This window comes from Ranitomeya imitator, chromosome 1, assembly GCF_032444005.1.
Source record: "Ranitomeya imitator isolate aRanImi1 chromosome 1, aRanImi1.pri, whole genome shotgun sequence".
In the NCBI taxonomy this organism is placed as follows: domain Eukaryota; kingdom Metazoa; phylum Chordata; class Amphibia; order Anura; family Dendrobatidae; genus Ranitomeya; species Ranitomeya imitator.
In genome coordinates, this window is record NC_091282.1 from 1,116,062,922 (window position 1) to 1,116,076,254 (window position 13,333).

The 13,333-nt window shown below is 46.5% G+C and overlaps 1 protein-coding gene across 1 annotated transcript in view; it reads left to right on the forward strand.

Moving 5' to 3' along the window:
• Positions 1 to 13,333, forward strand: part of MTMR7 (myotubularin related protein 7) — a 114,525-nt gene that overhangs the window by 73,917 nt on the left and 27,275 nt on the right. The window contains exon 7 of the mRNA XM_069744403.1: positions 3,682 to 3,814. Coding sequence (XP_069600504.1) covers positions 3,682 to 3,814 — 133 coding nt within the window. The remainder of the gene's footprint in view (positions 1 to 3,681; positions 3,815 to 13,333) is intronic.

Consider the following 13,333-nt stretch of genomic DNA (forward strand, 5'->3'; position numbering starts at 1 on the left):
CACAAAGCAAGGAATATTAGTGACCTGGAGGCCACTGCGCATGAAGAATAGGCTAAGACGCCTCAGGAACGCTGCCTATATTTGAAGCAAGTTATAACAGCCAGAGAATGTTCTAAGTAGTAAATATGCTTTTCATGAAGGGGTGAGCCATTCTGAAACTACAGCAGTCATTAACATTTTGTTGAGAAATAGAAGAAACCACTTGTAGTTGTGTTTAGCTATGTACCGTATATTATTCCTCTTTGGTTTCTTGTAAACAGCAGAAAGTTTGGAAAGTTTTTGCGCGTAAACTGATTTTGCAATTTGGGTTGAATAATTTTGACAGTGTCTGAACATGCATGATAAAACCTACACAAAAAAATCCGTAGATGGGCGGCAGATGAATCCTTGTATATAACCTGTAGTCCTCCTTCCTTTCCTGCACTGCTTAGTTAGATAGGACGTGCTGCCACCCAGTGTCTGCTCTGTGAACTGCACTCGCCATTTATATTATTCCTCTATCACAGTGAAGACAATGCAAAGTTCATCTATTTGGCTTACACATAATTGTTAAATATGCTATTAAAATGACATTGCTGTGCTGAAGTATGTATGTATATTTGTTTGGTCGTTGTAGCCAGGGATCAGTGTCTTTTACTATTTTGTTGTCCATAGCAAAACATTTCTAATCTTGCATAACGGTGATGAGTACTCTATAGGGTGACAGTCATGTGTCCATAAGGCTACATACGTCCTTTGGTATACATATTAGTCCATACATCAATCAAATGAACACATTCAAGATATAATAGGCACACTAGGGCCTCCCACAAAAAATTAGACAGGCCACATGAATGTAAAGTTCAATAACAAGAAATTTTTATTGGTAACAAACCTCCCACAAAAAATTAGACAGGCCACATGAATGTAAAGTTCAATAACAAGAAATTTTTATTGGTAACAAACCTCCCACAAAAAATTAGACAGGCCACATGAATGTAAAGTTCAATAACAAGAAATTTTTATTGGTAACAAAACTTAGAAAAAGTTTTTCTAAGTTTTGTTACCAATAAAAATTTCTTGTTATTGAATTTTACATTTATGTGGCCTGTCTAATTTTTTGTGGGAGGCCCTAGTGTGCCTATACGTCCTTTGGTGCAGATGCTATATTATATCAGCACATAAGAGCAGTGCCACAAAATTCTTCCCTGCAAAGGGCAACTGTTGTGAATTCTGCTCTTGGGTTCCCTCCAGTGGTTGTAGGTGGGAATGCAGTTGCCTCTGACTCGCAGTCCTGGCCAGGTGTATCGGATGATTACAATTCTGACTGGGATATTTAGGTGTGCAGGATCCTTTAGCCCTTGCCAGTTGTCAATGTTCCATGTGAAGTGTTGGATCACTTTCTGGCTTCTCCTGCTTGCTGCCAAATTCAGCAAAGATAAGTGTTTGGTTTTTGTATCTGTGGCACACTGCTGTGTGCTTGTTTCAGTTTTATTCCTGCTCTGATTGTAGGATTCACTGGAGTTGCAGATTTACGCTCCTACATCTTTTAGTTAGATGTAGGACGTTTTTTGTATATTCTGCTGTGGATGTTTTGAAGGGTTTTAATACTGATCGCACAGAACTCTGTCCTATCCTGTCCTATCTAGCTAGAGTGGCCTCCTGTGCTAATCCTGTTTTTCTGCCTGTGTATGTTTTTTCCTCTCCGACTCACCGCCAATATTTGTGGGGGGCTGTCTATCCTTTGTGGATTTTCTCTGAGGCAAGATAGTATTCCAATTTCCATCTTTAGGGGTATTTAGTCCTCCGGCTGTGACGAGGTGTCTAGGTGTGTTAGGTACACTCCATGGCTACTTCTAGTTGCGGTGTTAAGTTCAGGATTGCGGTCAGTACAGTGGCCACTTTCTCCAGTTAAAGTTCTCATGCAGCTCCAAGGTCACCGGATCATAACAGGCAACCATTGTATTCAGTCAGTCCCATGTAACTTGCAATAATGGCTGTTATCACTGCTTTTTCTGTAGCAGACTGATGTAACTGTCGGTAAAGTAATCTGTGACTTTCTCTATTAAATGAACTGTCCCATGTTATTAAATTACGTAATTTAGATACTATAAAAATAAGCAAGTTTACAATTGGCTTTCTTTTTCTATCTGCTGTTATTCTCCTGCACTGACAGCTTTCAGCTTTCATAATGTACAGCTGGTTTCCATGGAGCTCGGCCTCCATTGTCTGCCTAGAGCCTGCATAATAAGTACATTCCTGGAGAGGAGTTAACTGCCAGCGTTTTAGTCAGTTCTCCCCAGCACATTGATGTCTATACAGCAGATAACTGCTCATCCCCTACCTCTCAGATCCTGACAAGCTGCTGTTATAAATCTTTCAAAATCACTGACCCCAGCATTGGCTGCTACGGGGGAAGGTCTCCTAATCTCAGCTCTCACTGAGCCACCTGCTTGTTCAGATGCCTTATTATCTGTGTAATCGCAGTGATGGCAGTGTACAGTCCAGAACCAATCACTGATGGCTGCATGGGGCAGACAGATGGCTGTAATTCTTGTGCGAGGATCGTATTGGAATCCTCGGGCTGACCTGACATGAGAGTCTTAGTCTTCCAGGGAGAGCACTGACTGACATGTCCTCCCAGCCAATCACCAAAAACAGTACCAGTGCTTCTGAACTGCTGACTGCCGGGAGCTCCCAAATTTCCTTTCTATGGATGTCAGGCACAGGCAGCCAGATTGCATACATGACTACAAATTTGGTTCTGGGAGCTTTATATTGGGAACAACCCATGTTAGCTGTATTCTTAACTTCCTTAAAGGGGTTGTCAGGTCCAAACCAGTAAGTCTGCAGTCACTTTGTGTGACTGCATACATATGATCCCCCAGCGCACGCACAGTATGTTGCGGGGAGGCGCGGTTTCTGACCCATCTAGTGGGTGTGACCTAGGTCTATACACTTGCATTGAGCGAGGCCACGCCCCATCTAATGATGTGGCCGTCCAGTGGGTGTGGTCAACTAGAGGGTGCGGCCTTGCATGGAAGAGAGTCTGCCCCCACTGGCCGGGAGTATATATACAACTCATACATACCCTCCTGTCCTGACTCAGAAACCAGCAGGTCCCAGCAGTGCATAATGCCTCCGCTGGTGGGACTCATAAGTCTGCAGTCACACAGAGTGACTGCAGACTTATAGATTTGGACCGGACAATCCCTTTAAAGAACTGAGGACATGTTACAGTACGAAATGGCTTAATCTTTCTAATTTATCTGCCATTTGGCTATATTCCCTGATCTCAGGAGGAGTGTATGTTAATGTCTATATCCTCTAGAGATATACAAGTTAAAATAAATGTCCCCAAAAGTGGATTACTTAAATTCATGTATTTGGGGCTAAAAATCATTTTTTTCTATTAGGTTTGATTAAAAACTGCGCATCTTGTTTGCAGACGCTTTGTTTCTCTGCACATTCAGCTTTGATGTGGTCTATGGTCACAAATCGGTCGAGAAGAGCTCAGAAAAGCCAGATAAAGGAGAGTTCCTGCACAGATGCTCAGCTGTCTCAGTAATAGACAGTACACCGAGGCTATAGTAGGCAGATGGTGCAACATTTTTTAAGTAAAAAAAAAAAAGCCCTTTAAACAACAGGCGGTACTCCAGCTTTTCATGACTCCATTAGAATAACCTCTTGATGTGTTTCCAGCTGAATGCAATGGCAAACAGAGCAGCAGGAAAAGGCTACGAGAATGAAGATAACTACTCGGACATCAAGTTTCAGTTTATTGGCATTGAGAACATCCATGTGATGAGGAACAGTTTACAGAAGATGTTGGAAGGTAAATATTCTTCACGGTATGTGCACACGTCGCGTTTTTTCCGAACACTTTTGAAGCAAAAAACTCATCATAATTTCATTGTCCCAGCACAGTGAATGAGAGATCTGAAATCTCGTGCCCTTTTCTTAAAATATGGGGCTGACGTTGGCTTATTATTACTGGTCTGTAATATTTTGTAATAGAGACACTGATGACTCTCGAGCTTTGTAAGGCAGAGCTCAAAGTAACATAAGAATAAATCTATAACTCTCTCTACAGCGACTAATGCAGAAGACGCATATACAGAAAAAAGGGAAGAAATCGCTTCTACACTCAGAAAACGGTTCAATCTTGTGTTAATCAGCAAAATGAATCATCACACTTAGGTTCATTCACATCTGCGTATAAAATCAGCCAGGGCAATGTGAGAAAAAAAAAATCACCTTTCACTCACACCAATTCAATGAGGCAGTGTTCATCTGTCATGGACTTGGGGCGAGGAACTAATCGCAGCATGCTGTGTATGGCCGCGTAAAACAGCCAAAAGTCGGCAATGGGTGCAAGAAAAAACGCACGACACACAGACCATGCGTGTGCCATTTGATTTTTACGCACACATCTCATAGGAAACCCGACATTTCATCAGCTGAGTACACTAAATTTACAGCGTGAACCGTCAGAATAAATAGAAAGATGTCAGTGAGATATATGATTAGTGCAGTGCAGGTGTAGATTATTGTACATGTTGTGAGACAGTGACTGGCGTTATTGTGAATGGACGGTGTGTGTCGCAGAGGCGGAAGTCTCCTGCCCTGTAAGCATGGAATGTTTTCTCTGGGACCTGTAGTTCCACGAGCCTTGTTTAGTTTATGGGGGCTTGGCTTGCAGGTTAGCCGGAGAGTTGGGCGGGTCTGGTTAACCACCTACCTCCCATCAATGGGTGTGCCTCATGGGATATAATCAGACTGTGGTTTGGTCACATGGTCTCTGTTAGAAGGTCCTTGAATAGGACAGGTTTTCCTGGAAGCACATGGAGGACGACATGTGCCTGCATGGTCCGTGATGGCTATCTGAGTTGGGGAAAATCACTGTCCTTCTGTGGGTCTGGAACTGACAGGTTTCGGCTTGTCGAGCAAGACATAGTACAGGTCAGTGGTCCCAGTAAGGCATTTTCCCTGGAACTCAGGTCAGCGTGTGGAGCGACGCTCCTGGAAGGTAACCCTGGACACGGGGGTTGTAGGAAAGGCACACAGGTGTATCTGCTATCGGAACAGACTGGTGGTCATAATATGTTTTGTGGATGTAACGAAATGGACTGTACTTTATGCGGTTTATGCTGTGTCTAAATAAACCGGGTGAACTGTTTAAGTGAAAAAACGTTCCTGTGTGCCTTAATCCCGTTGCAAAGTGAGTGCTCCCCAACACATTCATTGAGTGCTATCGCACAACGTATTTAGCCAATACATATAAATGAAAAACATGGCGTGGGGTTCCCCTTATTTTTACAAACCAGCTGAGAGAAAGCAGACAGCTGGAGACTGGTGTTATTATTCTGGGAAGGGGCCAATATGCACAGATCTTCTCAGACTATTAATATCATCCTGCAGTTGTCTGCCTAGCCTATACTGGTTATAAAAAGGGGGTCCCCTCTATTTAAGCTGATGGCTGGGGGCACATATTAAAAGTCTGGGAAGGGCCATGGAAATTGACCCTTCCCAAACTAATAACACTAGCCCTCAGCCATCCCCCAAAATGGGGCATCCATTAGATGTACCAATTCTGGCGTTTAGCCTCAGCTCTTCCCAATTGTCCTGCTGCATTGGCAATCGAGGTAATGGTTTTGGGGTTCATGTCAGCTTTGCAATGTCTGCTGACATCAAGCCCATGGGTTAGAAAAGGAGAGGTGTCTATCAGACACACCCGTTACTAACCCCATAAGTTGAAGGAGAAAAAACACACTCAAAGTTTTTTATTTTTAACCCCTTCCCGACCTGTGACGCCACATAGGCGTCATGAAAGTCTGTGCCAATCCGACCTGTGACGCCTATGTGGCGCCATGGAGGGATCGCTTTCCTGCAGGTCGGGTGAAAGGGTTAAGTCAAATTTCACCCGCCCTACAGGAACAAGGGGAGTGGTACTTCAGCCCAGGGGGGTGGCTTTGTCCCCCCGTGGCTACGATCGCTCTGATTGGCTGTTGAAAGTGAAACAGCCAATCAGTGCAATTTGTAATATTTCACCAATGAAACTTGGTGAAATATTACAATCCAGCCATGGCCGATGCTGCAATATCATCGGCCACGGCTGGAGACCGCGATTTGCCCCCTCCACCGACTGACAACGGCGATCTGCCGCCGCCATCAGTCTTTCCTCCCCTCCGTTATGTCCCCCCGCCATAATCATCTCCCCTCTTCTCCCCTCCGTCCTGTCTGGCAACCCCCCCCTCCCACTGTTCGGTCCCACCCCCCGTACCTCCGGAGTCCTGGGGTCCCTCTTGGGGTCCATATGGCTTCTAGGATGGGTGCCGCCATCTTACAAAATGGCGGGCGCATGCGCAGTGCGACCGCCGAATCTGCTGGCCGGCAGATTCGTTCCTTCATTTTGATCACTATGATAGATCCTGTCACAGTGATCAAAATAAAAAAATAGTAAATAACCCCCCTTCCTTTATCACCCCCAAAGGTAGGGAACATAATAAAATAAAGAAAATATATTTATTTTTATTTTTCCACTAGGGTTAGGGTTAGAATTAGGGTTAGGGTTGCAATTAGGTTTAGAAATATGGTGAGGGTTAAGGTTCCAATTAGGGTTAGGGTTAGAATTAGGTTTGGAATTAGTGTTAGTGTTAGAATCAGGCTATGTGCACACAGTGCAGATTTGACTGTGGATCCGCAGCGGACTGGCTGCTGCGGATTCGTAGCAGTTTTCCATCACGCTTACAGTACCACGTAAACCTATGGAAAACCAAATCTGCTGTGCCCATGGTGCGGAAAATACCACTCAGTATTTTCCACAGCATGTCCATTCTTTGTGCAGATTCCGCAGCATTTTACACCTGTTCCTGTATAGGAATTCGCAGGTGAAATCCGCACAAAGAAACATTGGAAATCCACGGTAAATACGCACGTAAAACGCAGTGCGTTTTACCTGCGGATTTTTCAAAAACGGTGCGAAAAATCCGCAACGTGGGCACATAGCCATAGGGTTAGGGTTGGAATTAGAGTTAGGCTTAGAATTAGGGTTAGGGTTGGAACTAGGGTTAAGATTAGGGTTAGGGGTGTGTTGTGGTTAGGGTTGGGATTAGGGTTAGGGGTGTGTTGGGGTTAGGGTTGTGGTTTGGGTTGAGATTAGGGTTGGGTGTGTTGGGGTTAGGGTTGTGATTAGGGTCATTGTTAGAGTTGGGATTAGGGTTAGGGGTGTGTTGGAGTTAGAATTGAGGGGTTTCCACTGTTTAGGCACATCAGGGGGTCAACAAATTCGACATGGCGCCACCATTTATTCCAGCCAATCTTGTGTTGAAAAAGTCAAATGGTGCTCCTTCCCTTCTGAGCCCCGACGTGTGCCCAAACAGTGGTTTACCCCCACATATGGGGTACCAGCATACTCAGGACAAACTGGACAACAACTTTTGGGGTCCAATTTCTCCTGTTACCCTCGTGAAAATAAAAAATTGCGGGCTAAAAAAGTATTTTTGAGGAAAGAAAAATTATTTTTTTAATTTTCACGGCTCTGCGTTATAAACTTCTGTGAAGCACTTGGGGATTCAAAGTGCTCACCACATATCTGGATAAGTTCCTTGGGGGCCTAGTTTCCAAAATGGGGTCCCTCGTGGGGGGTTTCTACTGTTTAGGCACATCAGGGGCTCTGCAAAGGCAACATGACGGCCGCAGACCATTCCATCACAGTCTGCATTTCGAAACGTCATTATTTCCCTTCCGAGCCCCGACGTGTGCCCAAACAGTGGTTTACCCCTACATATGGGGTATCTGCGTACTCAGGTCAAACTGGACAACAACTATTGGGGTCCAATTTTTCCTGTTATCCTTGTTATCCAATGTTTAGGCACATCAGGGGCTCTCCAAACGCTATATGGTGTCCGCTAATGATTGGATCTAAAGGCCCCGTCACACTTAGCGACGCTACAGCGATCCCGACAACGATACGACCTGTCAGGGATCGTTGCTGCGTCGCTATGTGGTCGCTGGTGAGATGTCAAACTGTGAGATCTCCCCAACGACGCAGCAGCGATGCGGCGACCTGTAGCGACCTGTACAACGATGTCACATGGCAGCTATTTCATGACGATTAACAGACCTCAATGAGGGACGTCCTGTCATGAGGTCATTGGTAAGGTGTCAAACACAGCGATGTGTGCTACCCAGCGGGACCTCAACGATCAAAAAAAGGTCCAGGCCATTCCGACACGACCAGCGATCTGACAGCAGGGGCCTGGTCGCTGCTACGTGTCACACATAGCGAGATCGCTACTGAGGTCGCTGTTGCGTCACAAAACTTGTGACTCAGCAGCGATCTCGCTAGCGATCTCGCTTTGTGTGACGGGGGCTTTATTTTACATTCAAAAAGTCAAATGGCGCTCCTTCCCTTCGGAGCCCTGCTGTGCGCCCAAACAGTAGTTTACCCCCACATATGAGGTATCGGTGTACTCAGGAGAAACTGCCCAACAAATGTTTGGATCCATTTTATCCTGTTGCCCATGTGAAAAAGAAAAAATTGAGGCTAAAAGAGAATTTTTGTGAAAAAAAAAAGTACTTTTTCATTTTTACGGATAAATTTGTGAAGCACCTGAGGGTTGAAAGTGCTCACTATGCATCTAGATAAGTTCCTTGGGGGTCTAGTTTCCAAAATGGGGTCACTTGTGGGGAAGCTCCTGTGTTTAGGCACACAGGGGCTCTCCAAACGCGACATTGTGTCCGCTAAAGATTGGAGCCAATTTTTCATTCAAAAAATCAAATGGCACTCCTTCCCTTCCGAGCCCTGTCGTGTGCCCAAACAGTGGTTCCCCCCCACATATGGGGTATCGGCGTACTCAGGACAAATTGGACAACAACTTTTGGGGTCCACTTTCTCCTTTTACCCTTTGGAAAATAAAAAAAATTGTTGCTAAAAGATCGTTTTTGTGACTAAAAAGTTAAATGTTCATTTCTCCATCGCCTCATTGGGGGACACAGACCGTGGGTGTATGCTGCTGCCACTAGGAGGCTGACAATAAGTGATACAAAAAAAGTTAGCTCCTCCCCTGCAGTATACACCCTCCTGCTGGCTCTCAGCTAACTAGTTCTTGCTTAGTGTCCGTAGGAGGCACACGGACTGGTCTGCTATTCAGACCCCAAAAACTCTTTTTACCTTTACAACGGACGAATGGGGCGACAAATTCTTTCATGTTCCGATCTCCTTGAACCAACAACAGGCGAGCACGGGAGTTTTACCTCTCCGTATCCTCTCCTGCGACGTGGGAAGCCACTGCCTGAGCTGATTCTAGGGGCGACGGGCCCCTTCAAGGGCACCGAACTCCCCCCTCCCTTATCAGACGAGCACTGGAGTGTCACCTCCAGTATCCTCTTCTGCAGCCAGGCCTATTGCCGGACATTCAGCCCTGCCCACCAGGTTTTACCCTCGGCTGTTCAGAGGCACTTTCCAGCATGGCGTCCGAGCAGCCCCCACTGCACCACCACGAAAAGCGGATGGTACAAGGAGGCGGACGGTTCCTCTCCATCTCCAAAGGGACGATGGATTGAGGACTTTTCTTATCCCTGCACCGTCTAAACAGCAGCAACAGCAGGATCTTTTCTACTTTCTGACCTGCTGAACAAAGCTGCAGACTGGGGTAAGTGCAGTGGCTCGAGCGGTGGAGGGCTCTGCGCAATCGTCGGCTTCTTTCTCCGTTTTCCCTCGTTCGGCGCCGGCTGGCTTCAAAAACTTAGCCTCCGGCTTCGGGTTTGTGTAGGCCGCAACCCGGATCTCCGCCCCCTGCTAGGCCGCGCTTCAGGCTCCACCTCCTTATTCAGGCGCCTCTCATTCAGGACGAGAACTCTATTCTCGGAGGCCATCTTCTTCCTCCTGCCATTTCCAGACACAAGCTCATCCGGAAGTGGCTGCTGCACGCACCAGCGGTATTCAGCACTGAAGACAGCGCTAATCCAGAAAGGGGACTCAGAATTCGGGTATGGAGACAGCAATCCCTCCCTCCGCACCCCTTCCCCATACGCACCGGCAGCATAAAAAGGGACTAGTGTTCCCTGTTTTGTTTAATGATCTCTGGTCTTAAGGGCCCATGACCAGCAAGTGACTGGCAATCCCTGGTCTATAAGGCACTCGCCCAGCATTTCCTGGTCTTAAGGGTACATGACCGCTTTCCCTGGTCTTAAAGGCGCATGTCCAATAGTCGCTGGGCTTATAGGTACATGTCCAGTTTTTTTTTTTTCCCTGGCCTTAAAGACACATGACCAGCATTCCCTGGTCTTATAGGTTTCCTACTTTAAAGAGACTCGTGACCAGTTTTTTTCTTTGCTCTTAAAGTCATGACCAGCCAGAAGCCGGCCGCTTTTAACAGAGTATTTAGCTCAAATGAGCACAAGAGCCCTTCGCCACCGCCGATCCCAGCTCTTCCCAGACTACCTAGCTCCCCCAAGGGGCTTCGCTTCTGGTGTAATCCATGGCTTCTCTGACAAGAAATTGAACCCTCAGGTCTGAAGTGCTCGCAAGACCAATATACATTGACCTCCCCTACATGGGAGCTTTAGGCTAGCAGGGGCCACATGTATTCTAACAAGACTCCGCATATGAATCAGACATCGCCTTGGATCTGGACTTATCATACGCCAGAGCCTCAGAACAGGATTGATTCGCCCATTTAGGCCACAATCTCTGTAATTTGACACGGTCTTCCTCTAGATCACGCAGGGTCCCTCAAAAACAGAAACCTTTAGTAGCGCATCTGCGATTTTCCTGGACAGCGAGCGTCCGGATAAGCGACTCATTGGCGAGCACCATGGTAGCGCTATGGTAAACACCAATGAATAATCGCAAATGGACTTGCTCTAGAAACAGACTCTTCTTCAAGCGTCATGAGATGCCATGCCTGGTTTAACTGTTTTTTTAAGGGGACGGGTCCTTCAAAGGACACCGATCTCCTCACACCAGCACCAATGAGCACATGGAGTGTTGTCTCCACGTATACCCTGGGCAACGGGTCCTTCAAAGGACACCGATCTCCTTACACCAGCATCAGAGGAACACATGGAGTGTCTCCTCCACGTATACTCTGGGCGACGGGTCTCTCAAAGGACACCGATCTCCTCACACCAGCATCAAATGAGCATATGGAGTATTGCCTCCACGTATTCTCGCGGCGATGGGTCCTTCAAAGGATTCCGATCTCCTCACACCTTCGTCAAATGAGCACATGGAGTGTCGCATCCACATATACTCTGGGTGACGGGTCCTTCAAGGGACACCGATCTCCTCACACTATCATCAAAAGAGAGCATGGAGTGGTCGCCTCATGTATACTCTGGGCGACGGGTCCGTCAAAGGACACCGATCTCCTCACGTCATAATCATCATCAAATGAGCACATGGAGTGTCCCCTCTACGTATACTGTTACCACCTGGCACGATGTCAACCCGGCCCTCTGGGGGACTTGATCCCCGTAGTTGTACAGATGCTTTTCTTTTTGACGTCCGAGCAGTTCCCCTCTGCATCGCCACTATTTAGCGGATGATGCGAGGAGGCGGACGATTCCTCTCCACCTCCCTGTTAAGAGGTTTGTTGATTGGGAGTTCATCCTTTTTATCTCTGCACGCTCAAAGACGGCAGCAACTCAAGAGATGGGTTATTTTCCTCACTGGCGAATGCAACCGTGCACTTCGCTACCTGGCGCCTACCAGTTTTTCTGCCCGATGGATCATCTTTTACAAATGCCTCGGACTGTCAGACAATGACTCGTTCCGTCTTGCGGCATCGAGCTCAGCGCTTTACCCTTCCTTAGCCCACACGGGTTACCAGACCAATGGTTTACTGGTCGGACACCTTAGCTTCTTTCATTTACAGAAAGATTGTATAGTGTGCGCAACACATAGGAGTGTCCTATGTACAATATGCTACACACCTCACCATAGGGTGCTTGGTCTAGGTAGTTTTTTGTTACTGATGGTTCCAGTGTTGGTCTATATTTGTTTGTTTCAGATCAATTATCTCTCCTCCGGAGACAGTACAGCGGGCCATTCAAATCTCTTTGAGTGGGAGGCTTTTCTGGTGCATGCCTCTTTGAATGCGGCTAGTTGCGCGATGCTGTCTGCAGCGAATCCCATTTAATTCTGCTTTATGGATCAGAGAACGAAAGCATACTCTGCGTTTAAATAAAAAAAAAAAAGCCTCTGTCATCACTCCCTTACAGGGTGGTTGCTTATTTGGTAAAATTGGGAGTGTTCCCCACGTGGGCACAAAGGATAGCAGGGTCCTATGGAGCCAACCAACAGTGGAAGGATTGTCCTGGACAGTCTAGATCTGAGGGATCTTGGTTCCAAAAAGAAGACCGAAAGGTAAAACCGATCCTGGAACTCTTCTAACAAGCTTCGAAAAGGTCATCCCTCTTTGATTGGAGTTCCCCCACTCGGCCAATAGGAAAGGCTGGAGTTTTTCCTGGCATCCATCGACATTCGGGATTCTTACCTTCACAAGTCACGACCTTGCCCTTCGGCTTTGCTACTGCTCACAAAGTGTTCGCCATTTTCATGACGGCTGTCATGCCCCTCGGGCACTCTGGGTGCGTGGCCGTTCTCTCCTTTCTGGTCGACTTCCAACTGTCCTTCTAGGATTATGCTGAACTCGTCTATATACATATGTACCTTACGATACCCTTCCTCACCCGGGCTAGCGGATAGACTCAGACAGGTCTTCCTCGTTTCCAGTCTAGCAGATATCTTTTTTTTAACGACGATCCTGGACACCTCCAGAGGGTTGGAGTCCTCCCTTGAAACAAGGCTGTGGTCCTTCAACAGGGAGCCCCCGCATGTAATAATTATATGGGTACTACGGAATCTGATAGCATGGGATAAAGCCAGTCTGAGAGCAAACTTGCAACAAAAGATGTATTTACTCAAAAACAGAAATGTAAACAGAACTAACAGATATTTCTGCAATTGTAACGAGGTCTCAGCTCTATATAGAAAGTCACAGCAAACAGAATAGCGAACAAAACATAGTACAGATATTCCTGCAATAGTAACGAGGTCCTCAGCTCTATATAGAAAATCACAGCAAACTGAGTAGCGGGGCGCGACTGCTAATGTGAACCAGTCCAGCAAGGAAATTATGTGGAAGCAAACAAGACACTAAAACGAGGAAGTCCAATAAGGTTATAGTGCAAATGCACACAGTACTTAAATGACGAAGTCCAGCAAAACTTGCTCACACGTGTGCACAGTACTTTTTAGTAGGAGTCCAATTGTTCACAGATGATGCGTCTTGTGAATGACGTCCTGGAAAAGAGAGGACGGGGGGGAGAAAGAGGGAGAGCGCTA